This window comes from Labeo rohita, chromosome 2 (assembly GCF_022985175.1).
Source record: "Labeo rohita strain BAU-BD-2019 chromosome 2, IGBB_LRoh.1.0, whole genome shotgun sequence".
In the NCBI taxonomy this organism is placed as follows: domain Eukaryota; kingdom Metazoa; phylum Chordata; class Actinopteri; order Cypriniformes; family Cyprinidae; genus Labeo; species Labeo rohita.
In genome coordinates, this window is record NC_066870.1 from 15,880,198 (window position 1) to 15,907,614 (window position 27,417).

At 38.1% G+C, this 27,417-nt stretch overlaps 1 protein-coding gene and 1 non-coding gene across 4 annotated transcripts in view; one reads left to right on the forward strand and one right to left on the reverse strand.

Moving 5' to 3' along the window:
* Window positions 1–5,026, forward strand: part of chd7 (chromodomain helicase DNA binding protein 7) — a 47,783-nt gene extending 42,757 nt beyond the window's left edge. For 2 of the 3 annotated variants that reach the window (XM_051126744.1, XM_051126752.1), the window contains exons 34-38: window positions 94–504; window positions 612–809; window positions 911–1,051; window positions 1,144–1,248; window positions 2,891–5,026. In XM_051126744.1, coding sequence (XP_050982701.1) covers window positions 94–504; window positions 612–809; window positions 911–1,051; window positions 1,144–1,248; window positions 2,891–3,934 — 1,899 coding nt within the window. In that variant the 3' untranslated portion in view covers window positions 3,935–5,026. The remainder of the gene's footprint in view (window positions 1–93; window positions 505–611; window positions 810–910; window positions 1,052–1,143; window positions 1,249–2,890) is intronic. The other variant, XM_051126760.1, reaches the window with a different exon arrangement.
* Window positions 5,027–25,947: 20,921 nt separating this feature from the next.
* On the reverse strand, window positions 25,948–26,020 carry trnak-cuu (transfer RNA lysine (anticodon CUU)). Its single transcript has one exon. It is a non-coding gene; the product is annotated as a tRNA-Lys (tRNA).
* Window positions 26,021–27,417: the final 1,397 nt, after the last annotated feature.

The window sequence follows — 27,417 nt, forward strand, 5'->3', positions numbered from 1 at the left end:
GGCCTACTGCGCCTCCTGAGATTCACTTTTTATAAAACAAATAGTTTAACGTAAAATAGATTTATTAAACACCCTCTCACTATTCTTGTCCAGGACGATGCTTTGAGCCTGTCAGTACCTCGGCAGCGCAGACGCAGGAGGAGAAAGGTGGAGATCGAGGCAGAGCGTGCTGCCAAGCGCAGGAACCTCATGGAGATGGTCGCTCAGTTACGAGAGTCCCATGCTGCAGAAGGCCAAGCACAGGCCATAGACCTGACCAAGGCCTTGCACGGCGTGTCCACCTCCTCCTCCTCCGCCGCTGCTGCCTTCCCTGGAGCCATGGCCTCCTCCGCAGCCCTGAAAGCACAGATGGAGCTTCTGCAAGCAGGCGCTTCCTCTAGACCAAGAGCCAACGGCTCTCTACTTGACACTGAACTCCCCAACCGGAGAAAGAGAGGTCGCAGGAAAAATGTGGAGGGGTTGGAACTGCTCTTTATGGGGAACAAGAGAGGACAACTCAATGCGGTACGTATCCTGTCAGGATGTGATGTGGGAGTCGTGCTGTTTCATGTGGGGCATCAACACATTATTTTAACCCTTTAAGCACATTTTCTGTTCCTTTGCATCTACAGGAAAATTCCGAAGGGACCAAAGCTTTCGTGGATGGGCGGGCACATAGACCCATGTCATCTCCTGCACATAAAGCTCCTGTTGAAGCCCTAGAAGAGGGAAGCCATCTTACAGGAGAAGATGGACCCAGCACTAAGGACTTACGGGAGTGGCTAAGACAGCACCCCACTTACACTATGGATATGCCTGGATATGTACCAGTGAGTGCAGTTCTTTGTGCCCTTTTTTTTTTTTTTCTGTTGGCTGATATGGGAATGTCCTGTGTGCTTTTATCTTACTGAGTTCTCTTCTTATCTTTCAGAAGAATGAGGACCTCCTCCTCTCTCAGTTTGCCAAGCCCAAACAGAAGAGACACAGATGCCGCAATCCCAACAAGATCGACATTAATACGCTGACTGGGGAGGAAAGAGTCCCTGTTGTTAACATTAGAAATGGAAGAAAGGCAAGTGTTAGTGTGTATGAAGGGATCGAGTTTATTTCACACTAAATATTCTTTACACTCGCTGTAACGTTTATAACTTTTAATAATTACAGATGGGAGGCGCCATGGCACCTCCAATGAAGGATTTACCCCGCTGGCTGGTTGAAAATCCAGAATTTGCTATCGCCCCAGACTGGACGGATATTGTGAAGCAGTCGGTGAGTCTTTTATTTACATTTCGAGTGAATTTAGATCTATTTAGCCACCATTTGATCATTTATACTTAGTAATCGGCATGAATCAAACTACTTATTGCTTTGTTTTTAAAATATTTTTATAATGTATACTATTACAATTCAAAAGTTTGAGTTCAGTAAGGTTTTTTTTTTTTTTTAAGAAATACTTTTATCTAGAAAACACGTCATTAAATGGTTTATTCATCCAAAAATTAGCCCATAATTTACTTACCCTCGAGGCATCCTAGGTGTGTATGACTTACTCCTTCCAGTCGGATGTAATCGGAGTTATATTAAAAATTATCCTGCCACTTTCAAGCTTTAGAACGGCATAGGCGGGCGTTTCTCTTCATCAGTCCAAAACAAGTCCAATAAAGTGCATCAGTCTAGGGCTGTGAACGATTAATCGCGATTAATTGCATACAAAATAAAAGTTTAAGTTTGCCTAACATATGTGTGTGTACTGTGCAATTATTATGTATATATAAATACACACAAATTAATGTGTATATGTAAAATATGTTATTAATATACAAAATTATTTTATTTATATATAATATAAATTATATAAAAATTATAATAAATACATATGCTTGTAAATATTTCTTAAATATATACATGAATGTGTTTGTATTTATATGTACATAATAATTATACACAGTACACACACATATATTAGGCAAACTCAAACTTTTATTTTGTATGCAATTAATCGCGATTAATCGTTCACAGCCCTACATCAATCCATAATAAAAAAGTGCCTCACATGGCTCCAGGGGGTGAATAAAGGCCTCCTGTAACAAATTGATGTGTTTTTGTAAGAAAAATATCTGCATTTAAATGTAAGAATCACTTTAATCTAGCTTGCGCTAACAGTTGTACACAGAAGCAGCTCTGGGCGGATGATGTATGATGTCGGCATTGCGCGTGCGAATGCGGAAGTGCCGTGAAGAAACCAAAACAAAATTGTCATGAATTAGAAGTACAAAACGAGGATTTGTAAAGAAATGTCAGATTTCGATATAAAACAAGAGGTGATAGCTTTTCCTTTGCTTAAGTAAGGAAACTTTGCTTCTATAAACAAAAAATGTTTTTACGAGACTCACTGGCGCAGCGTAAATGTCCTGCGTCATCCATCTGGAGCTGCTTCCGTGTACGACTGTTGGCGCAAGCTAGATTAAAGTGATTCTTGCGTTTTGGATATGGATATTTTTCTTACAAAAAAATGCATCGATTCGATACAGGAGGCTTTTATTGCGGTATTAGACAGTTACTGTTTTTATTGCACATTTGATAAAATAAATGGAGCCTTGGTGAGCGTAAGAAACTTGAAACATGAAGAAACAACAACAACAAAAAAAACAGGAATGTAATTAAAAATTCTGGGCTAAAACCAAAAATTCTGGATGCACTTGGCCGAAAACAAAAACCAAAAATGCTTATTAATGATTATTTATTATTTTATTATATAGTATAAAATTAAGACTTTTTAATTTAACTCAATTTTAATGATACTTAATTTAAAAAATGCAAGCCAATAAAATGGCCACAATTTCTACCTCCCAGCAGAGAAACCCTTATTATTGTATATATTTAAATTATAATGTTTTCTTTTTGTTTCCAGGGCTTTCTCCCAGAGTCCATGTTTGACCGTCTTCTGACTGGGCCAGTAGTCAGAGAGGAGGGCGTGCGCCGCAGAGGCAGGCGACCCAAATCCGAGATAGCAAAGGCAACAGCAGCAGCCCAAGCGGCAGCCGCCGCAGCAGCTGCTTCCACGTCCGGCGTTAATCCTTTACTGATGAATGGGCTGTTTGGAGGCATGGACCTGACCAGTCTGCAAGGCCTGCAGAACCTCCAGAGCCTCCAGCTGGCTGCTGGCCTCATGGGCTTTCCCCCTGCTCTCGGAGGGGGAGTGGACGCCAAGCACGCTGCAGCCATGCTGCCTCTCATGCTTCCTGGCATGGGCGGCCTCCCCAACATGTTCAGCCTGGGAGGTCTGTTTGGAGGAAACCTGGCCGCTGCTGCGACGGCCACCAATGGCGCCTCTGGCACAGAACAGGCCGAATCCGAGGAGAATCCCAAGCCGAAGACTGACGAGGAGACCAAGGACGAAGGAGATGAGAACGAGGAGAAGGAAGCGGAGAAATCGACCGAAACGGAGTCTGCTGAGGCAACCGGTGATGCAGCCGCGCTGAACGCGGCAGCCGCTGCCGCCACCGCCGGCATGTCCACCAACCCGCTGGCCTTCAACCCTTTCCTGCTGTCCACCATGGCCCCAGGCCTCTTCTACCCATCAATGTTCTTACCCCCCAGCCTTGGCGGCCTGGGCATTGCAGGCTTCCCCCAAGCTTCTCTAGCTGACCTCCAGAGCGCCGTGTCCGGGGCCTTGGGGGCCACCGGCGAGGACAAGGAGTCCGGTAAAGGGCCCCGCACAAATCAGGACCAGAACGCCTCCACAGCTGACGTGGAAACTGCTGACAACACACTTGAAGACAGTGACTCAGAGGAGAGCCAGAACAAGACTGCTGATTCATCAGTGCTAGATGATGACCTGGCAGGGCCGGCAGAGGAAATAGACTCCATGGAGGGTGGAATGGATGATGAGGACGATGATGATGATGATGAAGACGATGATGACCCTGCTGATGAGGATGACAAAAGTGACTAAAAAAAACTGAATCAGGCCTTCTAACATTTCCCCAGGGCTGTGGAGACGCAGACTGAACTCTGACAGAATGGTTAGTCCAGTTGTTTACATGCCAACTCAATATCCAAAACACTTTGGTCGTTTGGTTTTTGTTGACAGGTAACATTTAAGACGAAAGCAAATAAGCTGTCTCTGTAACCATTAGCATAGCCAGGGATGACGTGAACAGTTGTGCGGATGTCAAAAGGGTGTTTTTTCCTGTATTTTCCCTTACTTTTTGTTGTTTTGTTTTTTTTGTTTGTTTTTTTTTTTCTTGAAGTCTTTGGCACTGTGTGGGTGCCTTCTAGATGAGATGGAAATTTCCTGAAATATTATAGGAATTAATCGTTCCGATAGTGCTATGCTGCTCTCTCCTTATTTTAATATTATTGTTTTGTTGTCATATTTTTTTCCTCTCTCTCTACTGTTGATATTGTAACAATGAGTAGCATCTCGTAATATTCAATGGTGTACAATTTAACGGCATTAAGACACTCTGCGCTGCTGAGGAAGAATCGTGGTTTTCGTTGTACTGTTCTGCTGAGAGGAGCGGGCGAAGTTCTCACATATCATAGCCTACACTCGGACTGTTCCCAGTCTCTCACACTGACAATCCAAACGGGTGAGGAGACCTCTCGACCTGTGGAGACAGCAATAACGAAGGCAGCTTTTGAATGTTCAATTTTACTCTCTTGACTAAACACCGGAAAGTGTGAAAAAGCGACATGAAATAAATTACTGCAGTCAAATTGTCTCATTGTATCCATGTTAATGCACTGGTGTAAGAATAAAATCAGGTACCTTTATCTATTTGAATGGACTTTTGTTACTTTAGCCACAAAGCTGAACAGCATTACCTCAATTCTAACTAGCCTTGAAGTTTACAGACATAAATGTTGTAAATGTTTTTTTTTTTTTTTTTTTTTTTTTTTTTTTTTTTTCTTTTGTGAGTGTTCTTTTTTTCTTTTTTTTTTTTTGGAAACCATCATGTATGATGAACTGTAAATTGCTGCCAACTGTAGTAATGATGCTTTTAATAAAAGTGACTCACAATATTCGCCTAGGAAACCAAAACTGTGTTTGTGTAGCTCTGTGGGGATGTCAAACAACATCCTCTGATTACAACCAACCTTTTATATATCATCTAACAATAAATTGTTCAATCACTTCGTTTACATCTGTTTGATCTTTCAAATTAGATTAATTTTAAGTAATTGTAAAGATTTTTTAATCATTAAATGTGTAGTTCCAGCTATAGCAATGTTAAAATTAGGTGCAAAGAACTTGAAACTAAGGGTGTCAAAATATATACCGGTATTGATGATAATCGTGATATTCAAATAATGAAATATCGTTACTGTGTTAATTAGCAGTGTTGCAACATGCTAGTAATTTGACCAATAACTTAGAGCCAGCGCTATTATGGAGTGTTAAACTCTGACGTGTGATTTGTTTCATTCATACTCTACACCAGAGAGCGCCCTCGTGCAGAAAGTCCACAAGCCAGACTCATAAGAGTAATAAAACAAATGACTTCAGGAAATCCCTTATATGGACAAGGGCATCCAGCTGTTCCTTTAGCTGAAAAAAAAAACTGCAAAAAGAAATGTTTTGTACGATGAAACATAATGAGAATCAGCACATGATTATAACAGCATATTGTTTATCTGCGTTCTTCATGATATCTCAGGTATTTTCAAATGGATATTGTTTATATTGCAATGCTAATCGTCATAGCCTTTATCTATGCAAGCCTGTTTCCGCCAATGAATAAAAAAGGTAATTGTGACTATCCTCGCAATTGCAAGTTTACATCTCGCATTTCTGACTTTTTCCTCAGAATTGATATAAGCTCGCAATTGGGAGATATGAAGTCCAGAATTGCAAGATATAAACTCGCTCTTCTGACTTTATAACTTCCAACATGGCAGGATATAAACCCACAATTGCTATAAAGTAAGAATTGCGAGAAAAAAGTATTTTTGCAATTGTGTTTATATCACGCAGTTCTGAGGAAAAAGTCAGAATTGTGAGTTTATACAATTCTGACTTTTTCATTGGAAATGCAAGTTTGTCTCGCAGTTCTGACTTTATAACTTGCAACTGCAAGTTTATATCTCACAATTCTGACTGAGGTTATATCACGCAACTGAGAAAAGTCAGAATTACGAGAAAAAAAAAAATTCAGAATTGCTAGTTTGTTTTTCTTAAATTTGCGAGATATATACAGATAAATACTGACTTTTCCCAGAATTGTGAGAAATAAAGTCAGATTTGCGGGATAAAAATTTCGAATTCTTTTTTCTCGCAAATGCCGGTTTGTATCTCGCCACTCTGATAAAAACTAATTACTCAGAATTGCGAGATAAACCTCCGGTTTAAGGCTAGTCCTAGACTAAAATGTAAGTCTGAGCTGTTTCAACTAAAAGAAATTTGCACTGACTGATCTTAAAATACATCAGTGCCTTTGTTTTGTCTCAAGACCAGTAATGTTTTTTTCTAAGCACGTTTATAAAAATTACTTAACTGTCCTAATTGAACTATGGCCTAATCCTGGCTTAGTCTAAGCCCTGTCTGTGAAACCAGGCCATAAACAATTCTGACTTTTTTTCCTCAGAATTGCGTGATATAAACTCACATTTTAGAACTCAATTCTAAAAAAAATGTTAGTGACTTGAACTACACTTAGTATAAAATAATAAAATAAATGCATTTTAAATCTATTGCTTTCTGACTTTTTCTCGCAAATGCGAGTTTATGTCATGCCATTCTGAATTTTTTTTTTCAGAATTCTGTGATATAAACTTGCAACTGGGAGTTAAGTAACATTTGTGAAAAAAAAGTCAGAATTGTGAGTTTAATTCTGACTTCATAACATGCAGTTGAGTTTATATCACGCAACTGAGAAAAAAGTCAGAACTGTGAGATACAAACTCACATTTGCGAGAAAAAAGTCAGAATGCACTTTAATTGTGCGGAAGTAGTGTAGAAAGTCCAACTAAAGATATACTTAAGTATATTTGATTGCGCTAAAGTGGAACTATAACAAGTATACTTTAGGTACAATTTCAATATTTTGCATTTAAACACTGATATTATTTAAAGATCATACAATCCTCATTAATAGTGACATTAAAGCATATTTTAGGGTAATATTAAGAAATGTGCATTGTGCACAAGTAGTACTCCAAATAAGGTTTAATTACAGTATTTATATCAGTAAGTCTTGAGTAATATGTTAATAGACTTGAACTACACTGAGTATAAAATAAATAGTTTAGTGCAGCATTTTATTCTCTTCTGTTTAGTGTAATTTTTCCTTTTGTATGGATTTTTTTTGTCAAGATCTCTATAGAGATCACAATATATCGTTATCGTGAATTTTGAAGGCCATGATAATCTTATAGTGAAAAATTTGATATTGTGACAGCCCTACTTGAAACCACTGAATATCATTTAAAATATTTTAATTTTAATGCTTGCTTAAAAAAAGAATTATTCAAACAATTGTGCACTAGATAGCTCATACAGTAGCACTACATGACCTGGTTGCCAGGGAAAGAGAGGCTCCAACAGGCCTGTTTACTCTAGCCATCATAAACACCATCAGTCCTGTGGAGCGGCTGACATAACGCGCTCCGACAGGACGAGAGGACATGGCAGGGGCTCTCTGTCCGCTCCAGTAGCCAGCCATTATGAGCCTAACGCCTGGAACAAGGCTTTTTTTCCCCTTCTCTCGACAGACATCTTTCATAATTGCACTTTCCGATGAAGTGGCTCGTGAAATCCATAGGTCTCGTGTGCACCCAGCATGCAGCTCTTGGCAGGAGTTAGAGTTTGAGATTTGGACAGGAGGCGCTCGTGCACGGAGTTGTCAAAATGATGGCTTTTATTGTTGCCGTGGAAGTCCTGAGGTGTTAATGTACGTTAATTGAGTTTTTGGATGTGGGAACTGTTTTTGCTTTGTCCTTTATAAGCAAATAACGGTGAGCGGCTGTTGTGCTTGTCAAATGGTTTTTCTCTGCTTCCTGTTTTTAATGAAGAGCGAGTTCTCGTGTTGTCAGAGCGGTTTTTGTGGCAGTGAAAATCTTCTGTGGTTCCTAGTCATTATGTGCCATCTTGACACATGGCGCAGTCGCTCGCAGAGGGCTCGTCACCGCCGGCATCGTGCCTCCTTCACAAACCACTGACTGCTGGGTGTGAAGTCTGTCATTGGCGAGGAGGCAGGTTGTGGTTAGCCACTGAGCGTCAAACATGGCAACACAGCACAGTTCACTAACGCTGGGCCGCTGGGATTAGAGCTGGCAGCTTCCCCTCGGGAGAGGCCCTTTCTTGGGAAGGCCGAACTGAATGCTTCCCTCGGCTGTTGCTGGGTTGTTGTAGCAGCCTGTAAAGAGGACCCAGGGCTCCTGCACTGTACTGCCAAAACATTAAAGGGTGATATCAAAATCTACCCATATGTACTGTTTTAACCACTTCCAATGTTAATTAGTATGTCAAAAACTCCTTTAATCACGTTGTTACAGCTCCTAACTACCAGAATGCCAGAATGGGGAAAGATCAAAATCTACTTATCCAGTTATCAACATTACAGCTCAACAGCTCAATGATAAATAAATACAAGGGCAGTTTTTAAGCATATTTCATAAATTAATTGTATTCTGAAGCACAGTATAATAAACTTACATGAGATATTTGAAAAAGAACTGATCAAAATTAGAGAACACTAACAGATACCTCCAAGTAGGGGTGTGCGATATGACGATTTTTGCTCGTGGACGATAAAAATGTCTCCGCGGTCTACTTTTGGAGAAATATCGCAGAACCGCGCTATTCTATCAGTTGCAGTTTTGGTGCCTCCATCTCAATATACTGTACAATGCAACATACAGTCACATCAATGTCAACCATCGACTAAAAAATGTGGACGTAGTGTCTGTGACGTCACCCGTAGGTTTCTGAAGAGCATTTTTGAAGTTCTTAGTGGGCGGGAGTTGGCCGTCGCCATCTTGGAATCGTGTGACTGCACGTCACTCCCGGATAATCGAAAATGGGCAAAGCGGAGGGACGAGGGTGGAGCTGGTTGCTGAACCACGCCCACCTAGCATGACGGTGTTGACAGCAGCGAAATAAGTTATTTTGAAGAATGTGGGTAACCAAACAGTAGCTGGTCCCCACTGAATCAAATAGCCTAATAGAAAATTAGAAACTCATTCAAGTTAAAAACAACCTGAGAACAGGTAAATGATGGCATAAAAATAAAACACTGACGGCATTGACAAACAGATTACAGAATTTTTATTTCATTTATAAAACAAAACACAAAGAGAAAAATCACTCACTGCTCTTGACTGAAGAACTTTAATAAAGTTGCTTTAATAAAAGTCAATGTACAGTTGATGTCTATAGCATATAAGTATAGTGTTTCACTTTTTATATTAGTTAATTCAATTTCTTAAATCCTCTGGCAAATACACCTTCTGTACCTAAAAAAAAATTATTTGTATTATGTTTATTTGTAATGTGTATCTTTGTTCATATTTTTTAATAACAATAACAATCCTTACACACAACTGAACCTAAAATAATCATTCATACAATTTGAAAAGGTTGAAACGAATTATATGACTCTCTTCAGATCTTCAGCACTCTTCTTCGTGAGCGTCTGCTGTTAAAATCTAAGCTCAGAATCGATTCCAAAGAGAATCACGATGCATTCGGAAGATCTCAGAATCTATATATGAATCGATTTATTCTTGTCTGTCTTTGCATGTGTGTTTCTTTGCTAATCGTGTGCCTTTTACGGTTTACGGTTTGTCAAATACAGGTATGCTGCGCATCCATTCAGATGATCTGAAAAATAAAATTATAATGAAATTTAAATAAATTATAGTAACGCCACATTTTATTGTCAGTATTGGTAATGGCATTGTAACAGGGGAAACAGTAATAAGTGTGATTACTTGTTACTAAAAAAAAATAACGCCGTTATTCCCATCACTAGTCATTTGTTTACCAGAACCTCCTTCAGCAACATGTGGTGCCTTCCCTGTAAACATCTCCCAATCAGCCTGCAATTGTCGCGCAAAATAATGCCCCCATCACACTGCAAAATAGGTAAAGCAGTTCCTTGCAGCTAAGAACACTGAAATAATGAAATGGCCAACCCAGAGTCCTGATCTAAACCTGACTGAAAATCCTTGGTGACAAAGTTATGGCTGCAGTTACCAAACTATGGAAGAGAGTGGACCAGTATCACACTAGCTTAGTGTGAGAAACTAGTGATGTCCTGTGGCCACAGATGTGCTTAAGTCATTCAAAGCAAGGACTTCTACACTTCCTGACAGCTGTAACCCTCCAAAATTTTAGTTGTATCCTTATTTCCTGCTACAGTGACTACTGTTCTCTAATTTTGATGACTGTGTTTTTCACAAAATCATGTTTTTTGTTTAAATTTTCTGGTTACTTTGTCAAACATATTAGTAGAACAGTGGTATAGATAGATAGATAGATTATTAGGTACACCTGTTCAGCATGTTCGTTAACAGAAATATCTAATCTGCTAACAATCTCAACAACTCACTCATTGCTGGCCAAAATGCCTTGTTAATGTCAGAGGTCAGAGGAGAATGGCCAGACTGGTTTGAGCTAATAGAAAGGCAACAGTAACTAAAAGAATCACTCATTACAACTGAGGTATGCAGAAGAGCATCTCTGCACACATCAAACTTTGATACAGATGGGCTACAGCAGCAGAAGACCACACCGGGCACCACTCCTGTCAACTAACAACAGGAAACTGAGAGTGCCGTTTGCACAGGCTCACCAAAATCGGACAACAGATGACAGGAAAAGGTTAGCCTGGTCTGATGAAACTTTATTTCCCCTGTAAGATTCAGGTGGTAGGGTAAGAATTTGGCGTAAACAACATTAAAGCATGGATCCATCCTGCCTTATCAATAGTTCAGGCTGGTGCTGGTGGTGTAATGATGTGGAGGATATTTTCTTGGCTCACTTTGGGCCCCTTAGTACCAACTGAACATTGTTTAAACTCCCTTTATGACTACAATGTACCTGTCTTGTGATGGCTTACTTCCAGCAGGATAACATGCCATGTCACAAAGCCTAAATCTTCCCAAACTAGTTTCTTGAACTACAGCTCATTAAACTTAAACAGCCTGTACGGTCATAGATTTCAATCCAACAGAACACCTCTGGAATGTGGCAGAACAGGAGATCACGAACGTTTTAAAAAAAATGTTCATATGTTTATTCATGTCTTTTGCCCACTGGTCTGCTCTTAAGTTAATTTTTTAAATGTATTTTTCAGGATACAAACAAGTAATTGGCTCTTTTAACCATAAGGTGGGATCTTCAGTGTTGTGATGGCATCGAGTGACCTTTTTCCTGACCTCGATCCAACTTCTTCCTGGTACCGGCAGTCTTATCCGCCTCATAACCAGTATTGGGTAAATTACTCTAAAGAAGTAATTAATTACTAGTTATTAATTACAGTGTAATTAGATTACTGTACAAATTACTCTCTTCAAAATGTATTTAAGTACTTATTACTAATTACTTTCTAAATCCTATATAAACTCTGACAAGTTAATGATACCAGGATAGACATGAAACGGTTCTTTTGATTCTTTCAAATAATAAATGACTACATAAATTATTCTGGTCACACTTTAGATTTGGGACCAGTTATCACTATTGACTAACTATTAAGTAACTTATGCCTTAATATACTACTAATTACTGCCTATTAACAGTAATGGGAATAACAGCGTTATAAATAAATGGCGTTACTAATGGTGTTATCTTTTTCAATAACGAGTAATCAAATTACTGTTTCCCCTGTTACAACGCCGTTACCATTACTGACAATAAAATGCGATGTTACTATAATTTATTATAATATTATTATAATTTTATTTTTCAGTTCATCTGAATGGATGTGCAGCGTACCTGTATTTGATGAACCATAAACTCTAGTGTGAAGGCACACGACTAGCCGTCACTTTGTCTCACACACATGCAAATACAGAGTGAGAGAGTCTATGCAATATACTATGCAAAATATACTACATGCAAACGATATTCTTTGCTGTATTTTCCTGTCAAAATAACGGAGTTCCTTTGGAATTCTTCAGCTTTTAAGAACTGATGGATTCTCCGGTAGTAGGCGGAACTAATGCGAACACTGGCTGGCGCTAACCTGTTATCATCCCTGTTTTGATTTAAGCAAATCAGTTCAAGCAAACACAAACAACGTGATTAATATTCATGAACCCAGCAGCTCATTATTCCTTAGTGCGTTTTATATTGTTATTAGTACTAGACTTTGTAGTAGTTTTGTTATCTTATCAGTGTTATTTTTATAGTTTTTTTCCCTTTTTTACAGCACCACCAGTCCTAATTTCAGTCAACATGACAATTATGCATTCATACACGGTTATTCTAATTACTAAAGTTTAATGCTAAATTATCATAACATCATATTCTAATGCTTGACTGACTTATGTTAAGTGTACTTTCAGTTTAGACATTAAAAAAACCTGTGCCATTAAGCTTTATATAGATAGATAGATAGATAGATTAGATATTTAATATTAGTCTGGTGAGTAAACTAAAAAATGTACTAACCAATGGCGATTCTATTCCCAAGGTGTCTGTAGAGGGTTGATAATATTAACAGTCATTTATTGAATGTCATAGGTTGTCCCATAACATTAAAGTGTAGATAAGTGTACAATGTTTTATAATAATAATATATTCTATTTAGTGTCTATTCCATTCATTTAACATATTGGGGACGTCCAAGTTATTTGACATATTTTAATTTTTTTTTTTTTTTTTTTTTTTTTTTTTTTTTAAAGTTACTTTCCCTGATAATTAGCTACTTTTATAATGATGTAACTCAGTTACTAACTCAGTTACTATTAGTAAGAAGTAACCAATAACTATAACTAATTACTTTTTTAAAGTAACATGCCCAACACTGCTAGTTAATACTTAGTAAAGCAGTTGTTAGATTTAGGAACTGAGTAGGATTTAGAATAAGGTCCAGAATAAGACATTAATATGTGCTTTTTAAGTAATAATAATCAGCCAAGGTTCCAGTAATATTCATGCTAATAACCAACTAGTTAATAGTGAGAAATGGACACTAAAGTGTTAACAATATTCTTATTAACTCACAAAAGTATTTAAAGTGAGAAGGTTACATAAAAAGCATGCATTTTAAGGTTAGAATATAAGTTATATTCAAAAAGTTTAAGTTTAATTAATTCAGTCGATCTTTTACCCCATTTTAACACTGATTTCTATGGAGATCACAATTTGGGCTACTTTTGAGTAGCAGTTGGACGGGTTTTGTTGTGAAAGCCTGGCAACCCTGATCCAAATGGAAGTTAGAATCCATCATGGTGGCACTCATCAGTTACTCAGAATAAGGTGGATGTCTTCAGAAAAAAAAGTTCCAACGCACACCAGGTGATTTATCACATGTTTGACACTATATTAATGTTCCATTGATTCAGGGACGCAGGTACGGTCTCTCAAAAGAAATGACCCGAGGCATCGAGGTGCGACTAATCAAAGATATTATTATTACATAATCAGCTAATTGTTGGACACTCCCTTAATGAGAGCAGCTCATTAGCTGTTGTGACAGGTCTGTCTCTGAAGCCTGGGGCTCTGTGCATCAGAGATCCTATCTGTTAATACGTTTACTATATGCTCCGTTCAGCTGCTGAACTGATTTGATATTCAACAGAGAGCCTTCAGGGTTTTAGTAATGCGCGGGAATGTGATCCCGATGACCTACAGTTTCCTCTTACACGATTCCAGGCGATGTGTCACAAAAAGCATGAGATATACAGCATCTATCCCTCTGGCCCCCCACGAAAGCACCCAGCCAATGAGCCTAAAAACTACTGTTTTCTTCAAATGTCAGGCTCTGGCCAGCTGATTCTTATTCTGAGCCAATAAACATGTCATTTCCAGCTGGAGTTGGCCAGGCCGCCTGTCTCTGCAGCTTTCCGATAAAGAGCGATTTGCGGTCGCCTTGACGACCTAGTGCCTCGCCGTCTTGGTTACGTGATTGATCACAGTATCCCGCGCCGGTGACACAGGTAGGGGGGGAGGGACGTAGCCGGGCTCTATCAGATGCAGCGCCGATGTCCTTCTCCCCGGCTGAGGGGATTTAAAACTGTCACACGCTCTCGCACCTCCTGTTTCCCCCGGAGACGGATGTGTCGTGCGTGACATTGAGGGCGAGAGGCAGAGCATCAATCGCAGACTGGGTGATAAGTGTCATGCCGACTGCTCGCCTGGCCTGTTTCTCAAACTGCGCGCGCACACACTTGTGCACGCTCTCACTCAGTAGTGCAAACAGATGTCAACTTTAAACTACCGACAGCATCTTGAGGAAAAGAGCGAGGGATATAAAAATAGAAATATACTTGGATTTTAAAGACACGGTCCTCTCAAAAACCGTGTGCTTTACACATCCTCATATCGTTCTAAACACGGGCATCGCTAGAACCTTTTGTTAATATGACACGAACCCCAGTAAAATACTTCTGTGGCTCAGTAAATTAATCTGTCAGTGGAGATGACCTGAGAATCATTTTCCCTGATAATATTTCCCCATAAGCGCTAAGCTGTTTAGAAGCAGAACTAAATGCCAGAACTGTGGGAAAACAGGTTTGAAAATGCAATTCAGTTTCATTCAGGCAATTCACTTGTACTCAATAATTTGCACTGATTTCTCACACTGGTTTCTTTGTCTTATTTAAGAAAAAACAAAAAGAGCACTGAATGAGATGGATATTTACCACAATTGTACCACAAGTTTCGCTTCCAAACCCATATGTATTTATTTCTTACTGTAATCACAAAACGAGAAATTTAAAGGGATTCTATTATGCTTTTTCACTTTTTGAATTTTAGTCAGCGTGTGGTGTGTATGTTTGGGCGTGAAAAACATCTACAAAGTTACAAATCTCAAAGTCCACTCCAAAGGGAGATATTTCATTTATAAAAAATCGCTTTTCAAGAACTACAACCAACGACTCCTTTGGACTACAGCGTTGTTTTCCGGGTGCTGTGAGGTCACAACACAGCCCATTAGAATGTCATTAAAATAAATCCCACCTACAAAAATCCAAATTGTTGTGGGGTGGGTACGGACAAAACGGAGGATTAGCCTAACTTTAGCGACGCAGCGCGGAGAGCCGCTTCTGGGACACTTTAACGAGCCGTGGTGCGGCTGGTATAAACACAAGCATTGACTAGAGTGGCCACGTCGGAGCCATAACACGCTGCAGACGTCTGCAGTGTGTGGTAAGAGATTTATTCATCATACAGCGTAGATAGCTTCATTTATAACACAACTGTTTTTTAAAATGCATAAACTTGGACTAGACTAGGCTGGGCTAATCAGTGATTATGTTCTTTGATAATGTTAATTTTCTCGTTTTCTGTAGCTGCTTTTTGAATAACTAACGAAATGTAAGCATTATAATTAGTAACTTACAATGTTTTTATTCAATTGTTGTCATGTCGTCAAATACAAATTAAGTCATATTTAAAACATTTGGCTGCTTTGAGCCTTATGCTGGTGTTGGTTTCGGCAATGAAACTAAGTATGCAAATAATTAAATTAACACAATAATATCATGTATCGGTGATCTGGCAGGCTTATGATAGGACCCAACACTACTGTAGCGTCAACTATACCTTAATATATCCTTAATTCATTGGAACTTGCTTCTTTGACAAGGGGCGTGGCAGTACTGAAACATCTAAGCTGTTCACCAATCACAATGCACTGGGAGAGCTAACCAATCACAGCACATTTAGTTTTTCGGAAGGCAGGCCTTCATCAAACCTTGAACTAATCAAGCCATTTGTGCCAGGCTGGGGAGAAAGGTATTGTAGTAATGTAAATTATGTGAAAAATAATGTGTTTTTTGAACCACCAAGCATGAGAGCATGTTCTAGTACACCCCCAAAACAAAATCAATACTTTGTAAAAGAGCATAATAGAGCTCCTTTAAGATAAAGTTCATGCTGCTCTAGTCCATACAAGGAAAGTTAATTGAACCTACGCAGGGATTTGATTGACAGGCGATCTGACCAATGATAACGCAAAATATGACATTTTCCTGACAAATCAACCAGACAGGTGAGTAAATTAAAGTCAGTGGATTTGAACTTGGAACTGGATTAGAAAAATGGTGTTTTGACATATTTCAGTGGTTGAAACAAGATATTTTCTGATGTTCTATCATGTTTATTTTGTGCTATAGCTAGTAAAGAGGAACTGATGATTGGGTAACATGCCGCTTGAACTTAGGCGCCACAGCAATATGTCGCGAGCCACAAAATGTAATTTATTGTTTGAATTTTTTTACAAAATGAATTTACAAAAATTTGAAAGCTAAGGCAGTTTTATACCAAAAGTAACCTGCTCTGTCTGGTCTCTCAGCCAATTAAGTATCCCCTTTAGTCCGCAATGTATTTTTCACTGCGTGACAACATGCTGTGTTGTGTGAGAGCGAAATGACTTGTCGGACATAGAAAAAGAAGCTGTGTTTCGAGCGGGGGCCCCCAGAAAAAAATCGCATTCCTGGGGGTAAAATACATGTTTTTTTGGACGGGTTCCCCTTGTAGAGTTCACATTCCAGGGCCTAAATATAACGTTATTGGGATTTGCTTCAACCCGCGGACATGAAAAACAACCCGCAGCAACAGTGTTAAAGTAGCCCAATTCCAAAACCGCAGATTTGGCAACACTGCTAAGGGAGGTCCTTGTGACCACTGTCAAGCTCAAAAAATGGCTAAAAGCACTATTAAAGAAGTGCAGCTTAGACGCTGTCTTTGTGTGAGGAAACAATCTGAATTTTAAGTAGTTAGTTATTCAGTGGGGATATCCTCTGCAGCTTTCAAATATTATTTACATTCACCTCTATCCAAATATGTCATTGGTTCTTGTTTGTTTACTTCTGTCACTAACTTTGTATAAAAGAGCCGGAACACTTGATTTTGTATTTAATGGAAGAAAAAAGTGTTTGTTGCCAGGTTTGAAACAACATGAGGGGAAGTAAATGACAACAATTCTCATTTCAGGGGGAAAATTCTAGAACTTCATATGTGAAAAAAAAAAAAAAAAATGACACTGGTGCCCATAAACACTTTACACCTATGCATATACAAGGAAATAATCTTTATCAGAGGCCACCTGATCCTCCTGGCTGTGCTTTTCACGCAGTTGAGATGCAGACTGATTATTTAGCGCGCAGGTATGACTCATCAGAAGCCATGTTGCCCAAAGTCAGTGTCTGTGAGCTGTGTGGCCCCAGAGACGGGCTGTATTTCACAGTGAAATTAAACGCTCCTGCGCTACACAAACACCCTCATTATACCCCGTTCGCACGGGAAGATTTGCGGCAGAATGTTTTGCTCAACTTCTGTTGAAATGGGGGTGGAGGAGAGGAATGCATAACTTAACACATGGCAGTTTCACATATCTATGAGAAATTTATGTTAAATCCTCAAGTCTCAGTGTAATAAATTGTCCGGTTATTAGATGAAAGTGTAAACAAGACCCTAAAGTCAGTGGTTTGGGTGGGTTGACTGTTCTGATATGCCTGTGGATAGTAACAATCATAAATGCTAATAATAAAATGAACTTAACCAAACAGTGTTTTCACGGCGTGTCATCAATCGGCCATATTGACGGCACGGAAAGTAAACAATGCCACTGAACTGAACGGAACTCGCATATTTTGCTGATTATTGCTGCTGAAAATGGACAGTTATTGTCATGTTTTGGGCTGTACTAATCGGTCGGACCAGGAAAAACATTTGGAGTACTATAGACTGCCAAAAGTTATAACAAATCAAGGGGAAGAGTGTAAAAAAAACTGTCTAAAGAAAAAAAGAATCATTTCCGGTCAGGTAGGTGAAATATTAGGCAAATATCTTAATTAATACTGCTCCTACATATCGTTACCACTTATTAACTTTAGTTTGTCAAAATATTGCGTTCTTTCCTGCTTATTAAGTCCTTCTCTATGATTTAGCAGCCTCCACAATTTTTTTTTTTATAGTTTAGGCAGCATAAATTAGCAGAACAACATATTCAGTAGTACATTAACAGTGCAATCCATGCTGTTGTTAACATCCGAGTATTGCTAATATGTCCACATATCCGGGTAACTGACCAAATCATGACGTTAGTGCAAACCCTCTATACTAGTGAGGATAGAAATATAAATAGAGTAATTACTGTTTGGAATTTCCATAACTTTGATGTCAAAGGTTGTCAAAATATAAAATATGTTGGGGCAAATTCATGTACTGTTTAGTAGAAAATACATGACACAGAGGGATTTCACCCAAACCTGTATGTTTTGTTCATCCTTGAAACACAACATAAGATATTTTTAATGAAACCTAATAGATTTTTGTTGGTTCTAACCTTGATGTGTAAGAACCAATGAGGTTTGGTCTTGCATGTCAAGCAAGTATGTTTGAGCTTCTGTTTACCGTATTTGATGTGCTCTGTTTATGTGATTAGATGCATGTTTTGCCATTGTGTCTCTTCAGAACACTTGGATCGAACCGTATGATTTCTGGATGATCTGTTTATAAACTTTTTGAAGTGTCAAAGTTGTGAGTGAATGGACTTTAAGTGAAGTTTTATTAAAATATCTTCATTTGTGTTTCAAAGTGAACAAATGCCTTATGAGTTTGAAACAATGACAGAATTTAAATTTCTGGGTAAACTATTCCTTTAAATAGAGGTTGACATGTTTTGTGCTAAGAACAATGTGTTTTGTATGATCAATTATTGGCTATAGAGAAAATTCAAGACAAACGCTCTGTCAGGATAAAAAACTAAGCAAAAAAGTCAGTTTGCCATTTAAAATGATGGCAATATTAAATGATTATTTCACTTAAGAATACAAATTTCCTGATAATTTACTCACCCCCATGTCATCCAAGATGTTCTTGTCTTTCTTTCTTCAGTCAAAAAGAAATTAAGGATTTTGAGGAAAACATTCCAGGATTTATCTCCATATAGTGGACTTCAATGGGAGCCAACGGGTTGAAGGTCCAAATTGCAGATTGCAGTTGTAGCTTCAAAGGGCTCTACACGATCCCAGCCAAGGAATAAAGGTCTTATCTAATGAAACGATTTGTTTTTTGTTTTTTTTTATTAAAATGTATAGAATTTTTAACCACAAATACATATCTTGCACTAGCTTGACCACCCATTACAAAGTCACACTGGAAAAATCACACGTGATGTGAATAGAAGTACTGACCCAGTGTTTACAAAGCAAATATCCAAAGAAAGTCAAACACCCTTTACAAAAAAAAAAAAAAAAAAAAAAAAAGAGATGTCAGATGATTTTGAAGTGGAAGGAGAAAATGAGAGTTTTTCGTCCTACCCTAGCTTTTTGAAAGGAAAATTTCCAATATGATTACATAATGTGCAAAGTCGTAGATGCACATTGCAGAGCTAGTGCAAAACAAGCATTTGTGTTAAAAAGTATATAATTTCTATTTATTATTTATTATTTACTGATCTTTTCATTAGATAAGACCCTTATTCCTCGGCTGGGATCTTGTAGAGTTCATTGAAGCAGCATTTAAACTGCAGTTTAGACCTTCAACCCATTGATCCCCATTGAAGTCCATTATATGGAGAAAAATCCTGGAATGGTTTCCTCAAAAATCGTGATTTCTTTTCAGCTGAAAAAGAAAGAGATGAACAGCTTGGATGACATGGGGGTGAGTAAAGTATCAGGAATTTTTTTTTTTTTCATGCAATACACAGCTTTGGGTCTGTCACCAAAGTAAGATATGGGTTCTCAAGCAAATCCAGTTGAGAACCTCTTTGTAATGTTACTCAGAATAAACCATCTTGATATAGTTCTTTGTTTTTTACTACTTTTCAATGACCTCATTCATCTGTTCCTGTGTTCTGGCATCTTCTGCCGTTGTCTTTGACCAAGTGAGCCTGGTTCCCCTCCAGCTGCATCTCTTATCAGCTTGACACACAAACCCAGCCGCGAGTCTGGACCGCGTCTGTGCCCTGAGTTCTGGCTGCTGCCTGCACATAGACGCTCTACTGAGACGGTTAAGAATCAACATCCAAACTCTAGCCAGCGGCGTCGTCGACGCCACATCAAGTTTACTTTTAACCACACTCTTCGAAACAACCACCACACTAGTAAAATACCTTTCTAAATCACAAATCAGGTTCTTTGAGGGTGTCTGCCACGAGAGACGTGTGGTTTGATGGCCTAGCGGCTCTTCGAGGACTGGAACAGCAGGTGTCTGTTGCTGTGGTGCCATGCTGAGCAGTAAAGGTCACTTTTGATGGAGCCGCAAAAATATTGCATTTACTCTTCGCTGTCACGCACACAGGGGCGGCCTATAGAAATCTAAAGATAGAGCACATCACAGAGTCCCAATACATATAATTGGCTGGACATCTAATCTTAAATCAAACGTCCCCATCTCCTCCTCCGCTCTCATTCATTTACATGTGTTACATACTTTACCTGCCCAAGACTCTAGATTACCACAACAAAAGAAGCGCACCAACCCCCTCGCGAGAGATTAGAAACTTAACTCGGTGGATCCTCCAGCAGTCATTTGGCCTGTGAGGGAGGACAATGCAGGAGGTGGTGGGGCTGTAATGTGTGGCACTGTGTCCTGCTGTTCTCCTTTTCGCCATGCTGACTAATGACCTTCCCCCCTCCCCCAGCCCTCGCCTCCTCCTTCTCCTCCTTCCGCCCCTCCCCCCGTGCCCTCTCACGCGATCCCCCATCCTCCCCGCTCCTCTCAGGGGTGGAGTCCAGCGGCCTGTGCCGCCAGAGAGGCGTCCATCACAGGTCTTTAGATTAGCCACAACGCCGCTCAGGACAAAAGAGCTCCTCCCCCCACACCGACCACCTCCTAACCCCCCTTGTCATGATGGCTAATGGAGGAGGGGATGCGTCATGGACACGGAGAAGAAGTTCACAGCTCTGCACTGATGCCACGGTCCTTCTCGGCAGATCAAGTGCGTATCTGACAGGGGCGCATCTCTGTTTCAGATAAACACGCTTGGAATGACAAGCTGTGAAGCCTGATGAGATAAAAGAAGGCATAAAAGCAAAGTGATATTTAAAAAGCACAGAAATTTCAATGATATGTAATCACATGTAAATGTCTGGAGTGATTCTGTAATCTAATTTCTGTGAGAGAATTCATTAATGCAATTATATCTAGGCAAAGACTGTTTCTCAGCATTTGACAGCCTCAGAGTTTAGGCTGAGAGTGCTTTGTTTAAATTCATTTAGCTGTTATTATATGTGTTGAGTGGTAAAATAAGTGTTGACAGGGTAGATCACGCAGAAGGCAAGGCTCACATGATAAAAATCACATTTAGCTATGAAATCTGATCTATCACACATCTAAACATGTTAACAAGTGTCAAAACCAGACTTGTAGGCTCATGCTGTGAGTTCATATGCATTTTTTGCATGCATATATGTATGTTTATGTCTTTGCCTGAATATTTGATGTTTTTTCAGACTAGCAAATCTGAATGGAGCCAAGCTTCATGGCCAAGCAAAAATGTCTGAAAACACACTTTAGGTCAGATGAAACAGCCTATTCAGTAGAGCAACAGGAAGCACATGGTCGGTCAGATTTAGAGTCGTTGTTGGAGGGACCTCTGCTGGAGATTAAATGTAGTGCATACATATAATGGACCAAATGCTCAAGCTTTTATACAAGACCTTTCTGTGTTTTGATCTCATTATTGCGCAGGGTTGCCAGGTTTTTACAACAAAACCCGCCCAACTGCGACTCAAAATGAGCCCAATTGCGTTTCGAGAGGGGTCCCCCATTAAAAATCGCGTTTTGAGAGTAAATTACACGTTTTTTTGGATGGGTTCCCCTGATAAAATTAGCATTCCAGGGGATAAATATCACCTTATTTGTGTCGCTTCAACCCGCGGACATGAAAAACAACCTGCGGCAACAGTGTAAAGTAGCCCAATTCCACGGGAAAACCGTGGATTTAACAAAACTGTTATTGTTTAAGGGTCATTCCACCGAATGGGTGCCATTTCTGTCCCCAGGACATTATATGTACAAATATGCATAAAAATTAACTATAAAGTACATTTTATTATTAAGCAAAGTGTCCTGCACATTAATATAACTGCAAATTTAAAATATTTAATTAAAAAATGATGAAAAATGATGTCCCCAGTGTCTAATGCTACACTTTCACATGAAATATAATGTTTAAAATCCTTCAGAAATAATTTTTGTTTTGCATTTTTGTGTACCTCCATATCCTATGATTTAAATATATTTTTTACATAAAATACACATTTTATTATTTTAGTCGTGTCCCCAGGTTTTCACTCAATCCTGTTACCCTAACACATTCCCCCCTCTGAAAAACTGGGAAAATTCCACAAGACACATTTTCAACATAATATTACAACATCTGGATCTTCTGAAGGCAATGAAATGACTGAAAGCATGTGGTCTCATTTGCTTTTCTGTAGATTTGATGATATTGTAATGGTGGCTGGGTGTGTCATTATAAATATTCTGTCCTGTTACCTAAATTATTTCTTAGATGTAACTTGTTTATTTTAAAAATACAAATCTTTGGTGAATCATTATAATTTGCTGAGTATCCTCATACTATTAGTATGTACTCCATGTGGCTATATTATATCCATTTGCTAATGTTATCCTTAAAATCTCAATCCTGTTACTTTCAGTCCTGTTACTCATATACTCATATATATTTATATATAGTAACTGAATAATAGTAACAGGAATGAGTGATTTATTAATGTAGATATTAGGCTACATCTATATTAATCTTTTTCTCAACGTTTTGGCCTTCTATCCACACTGAGACAATGTTTTTGCCCAGAGAAAACATATGATTGTTCCTGCATTGTTGTTTTATATTACATTCCTTCAAGTATGAAAGAAAATGTACCTGCGGTTTCTGTCCTGTGGCAATTATGTATTTTTACAGATTAATTAAAAACCACTGCATGGATTTTTATCATCATAGGGTAGATGTGTACATACACTGCCAACACACATTAATGTTCAAACAACATGAAAAAGTGAACTTAGCATCCGATGACCCGATGATAAAAGAATAAAGTTAAACCACTATTTTTTTAAATTAAGTTTGGTCAATCATTTATTGTTTAATAAATTGCATCACATAAAATTAATAAGCTTGAGGTTTGAGTCACCTTTAAAGTGCTCCTATTATGCCTTTTGAAATATGACCTTTCATGCAGTGTGTCATGTAGCTATATGTGAACATAGACTATCTGCAAAGCTGTGAAGCCAACAGTGCACAATAAATAAAGTTATTGTCTTTAAAAAAAAAAAAAAGAGAGTCGGCTCACAATCGCCTGAACGAGTCATCAGGAATTTGAATCTTATTCTGTTACGGTTATACGTCACGAAGTAACACATTTGCATAATATCTGCCCACATTCTACGTCGCAAAACAACTTGCCCGCCCACAAACACAGTAAAATTTCCATGTGGTTTACGTCATGTGGAGATGACGCTCTATCCTCTGCTGTGAGAGTAAATTTGTTTTAGAGAGACCGATTCTTCGAACTGCTTCGCGCAAGTCGTTTACGCATCATTTAGAAATGAGGTCAAATTAAATCTATTGTTGGAGAAAACTTAAGTGTTTTTTGACCTTGCATACATGTAAACCTGTTTTAGGAGACTCATAAAACAATATTAGCAACCTTTAAAATGGCATAATAGGAGCACTTTAAAATTACAAAATGCGTTTGTGTACTTCAGAAAAATACACCTTCTGTAGATAAATAGTGATTTTTTAATTATAAATATTTTTTGACCATAAACACAAGAGTTTCTTTAAAATAAACACCTGTCTAAGGGGAAATTGAAAGAATTTGTTGACATATTTTTAAACATGCTTTTTAAAAGACATATGAGTTTTAGTAACAGGACTAAGAAAAATGCATCCATCTTCTTCTTTAAAATTATGTAAAGAATTAAGTAAAGTTACCTGAGTTGCACCGATACAGATTTTGAATAGTTAAATATGTATATTACTAGATTCAGTCTTTTAAAAATATAGAACATAAAATATTTTTTGGAAGCAAATGGCACCCATTAAGTGGAATGGCCCTTAACTTGTGAAAAAAATTTATAGGCAGTAAAAGTAATATGAGGTATTATGTTGTAAGCACTTTTATTATTCATGTTAATCAGATTTGTCACCAAGGAGATAAAAAATGGAATCTTTTCTTGAATAGCGGTGTAAAAAGTCATCCATTTTATTTAATGGCTTTGTTTCACATGTAAGAATTCTAACAATTAAATAACAATATAAAATATAAATGAGTATATTAAATTAATTAAATAAAAATTCTGTCATTATTTAGCTTACTCATCCTCATCAAACCTGTATGATTTTCTCTCTTCTTAGGAACACAAACGAGCATGTTTTCAAGAATATTTATTTCTTTTATTTTCTTATCCATGCAATGCTTACATTTGTGCTTCATTTGATTTATTTGGGATTTATATTTAGATCAGTTGCCAGTGTTGCTATTAGCTATGGCCAGTTGACATTTTTGTTTGGACAAGTCCTGACTGACATTTTTCAAATAACCTTGATTTTTGAATTGCAATTTAACACTGTTATCTAAAAAATAGGAAGAAGTAGTCAAAATCTTTAATCATACAGCCATATGTGGGGACATCTGAACAAACAATCTTATTTGCTTGTATAGTTCATCACACAACATACAATTTAGACTATAGTACACTAGGCCTACTGTATTTTATGCTGGAAATATATCATGGAGTGGCAGTTTTACTGGCTGTAACTGATTTACGTCTGAAATTTTTACAAACTGTTTTCAGCCAGTCATACACATGTATTGATATTTAAAATCTCAATATCGTTCAGTGGCTGTGACATGTTCCCCCAGCCGACTGTCTGGCAGTCATATTCATAAAATTCAATATTTCATAGCCTGTGATAACACTGCCTGATCTTCCATAAGAGCTCTTTGCCGCATACTTTTTCACTGACACAGATTTGGCCAGGCATGCATGACTAATAGTTTAACAGCATCTAGTTAAACATATGTGACCTACTTTTCCATGTAATTGGCTTGTTTATCTTTGTCTTCATTTTAGTTTTCAAATTAAGTAGAGCAAAACCCAAAGACTGGAACAACAGGTGTCTCTTGCAAAACTCAAACCTGCACCCTCCCTTAGAATATTGTGTTTTAACCACGACCAGTAGAAGTCCAGGCTAGCATCCTCACAAATAATTAAAAAAAGCTTTCCTGTTAATACAGATTTCTATCATTTACTTACCACCTTTCATGAACAAGGCCTCAATATTGTCAATAACAGTAAAACATCTTATCAGAGACATCCACAATAGCCTACAATTTCTTTCAAGTGACAATTTCTTTTCTTTTTTTATATAACAAAGCCATAACCTCTTTAAATACATCAAAAACATGTTTTAAGTCCAAAATCTGTTATTTTAGAAAGAAAATATTTAAGGCCTAACCATGTGCATGTTTATCAGTAGCTACTGCCCCCTGTTGGTTGAACATGGTTAGTACAACTGTAGATGTTGTTCTGTTTTTTTTTATTATAAAGTTCATAATAACGTTCCAGCTCTTTTCTTAATATTATCTGATGATTTAAAATTACTACTATTCTATAAATTTTCTGGACCAGGACATGCTGGAGGGATGCAAGAAATCCTACCAGTGTTACTCTCATTAGGTCTGATAATATGTAATACTTGTAGTATTTAGTAAATGTACATTTATTATTAGTTATACTTACTTTATAAAGAGACGGTTAAGATGTTGAATCGGACCGTAATAGGGAAAATTGGAGGTGGAAAAGACGTGCGCCCAACGTGGGGCTCGAACCCACGACCCTGAGATTAAGAGTCTCATGCTCTACCGACTGAGCTAGCCGGGCTGATAGCGCTCGATTTTAAAATACAGTATATGAACTACGATCACACAACCAAAAAACTCACACAGAAACAGCAATGATATTAATGCCCACACTTATCCACTCTATGTATTTGTGTTCATAGTATGCACATTTTCTCCGCTTTAAACTTTCCGTGAATTTAACAGGGTAAGACAGCAGGCGGTGCCCAAACCTCACACAAGTAACGTTAACGTTAAATGTCTTGTTTCACTCGTCTAGTCTAGCTTGAGTTGACTTTTGTATTGTTTTTTTTGTTCTCCTTTATCCTGGACGCCTAAGGAATATAATATAAGAGATATAAGGAATATATCTCAGTAGACGATAGTATGAACGTTACGTTTTCATATGTTTGCAACATTGATATAGCGAAAGGGATAAAGCCACATTTTTGTGGAATTTCGATGGTGAAAAATTTCACCTGTCAGAAAATAAATCACTCTTGACTTATTTTTAACATCCAGGACGGGTCATCAATCAATCGGTCATATTGGCGGCGGTACTGAACGGAAACGAAGCTACTGAACTCGCATATTCTGATGATTATTGTTGCTGAAAATGGTCAGTTATTGTCATGTTTTTGGGCTGTACTAATCGGTCGAACCGGGAAAAACATTTGGAGTACTACAGACTGCCAAACGTTATAACAAATCAGTGAGAATAGTGCAAAAAACTGTCTGAGGAACAACATGTGTTTGTGGTTGGCCAAACTGAACCAGGATTTCCAGGGCAAGAATTTTGACAACATTTGTTCTTATCATTTCCGGTCAGGTAGGTGAAATAATTAGGCTAATATCTCAATTAATACTGCTCATATGTAACTTTACCACCTATTAACTTACGTTTGCCAAAATATTGTGTCCTTTCCTGCTTACTAAATCCTTTTCTATATGATTTAGCATCTTCCACACGGGTTTTCCATGGTTACAGCATAAATTAGCAGAACAACTGTTCAGTAGTACATTAACCAATCAATCAATTCTGTTGTTTACATCTGAGTATCTTAAACGTGGCAGTGCATCTGGGTAACTGGCCAAATCGTCACATAAGTGCAAACCCTCTATTATCAATCACATTAAGTATGCTGTTGTTTAGGCGTGAGCGACATATGACCAAAATATAATATCACCATGAGTACTTTTAATGATAACAATATATCAGTATAGTTCTTTTTTCTCAATATTGTTGTATATAGAGCTGTAGACAGCAGTTGCAGGTCAGCAGTGCCAAGCAAGCAGTTTCAGACTGGAAGTTAGTTCTGGAGACGTCCCCATTTTTTTGAGGATAATCCTGGATAATCTTTTGGTGTCCTGCCCTGGAGCTGTCCCTGAAATGTTCAACATTCAAAACACCACACAAAACTTAATACACTGCAAAAAGCC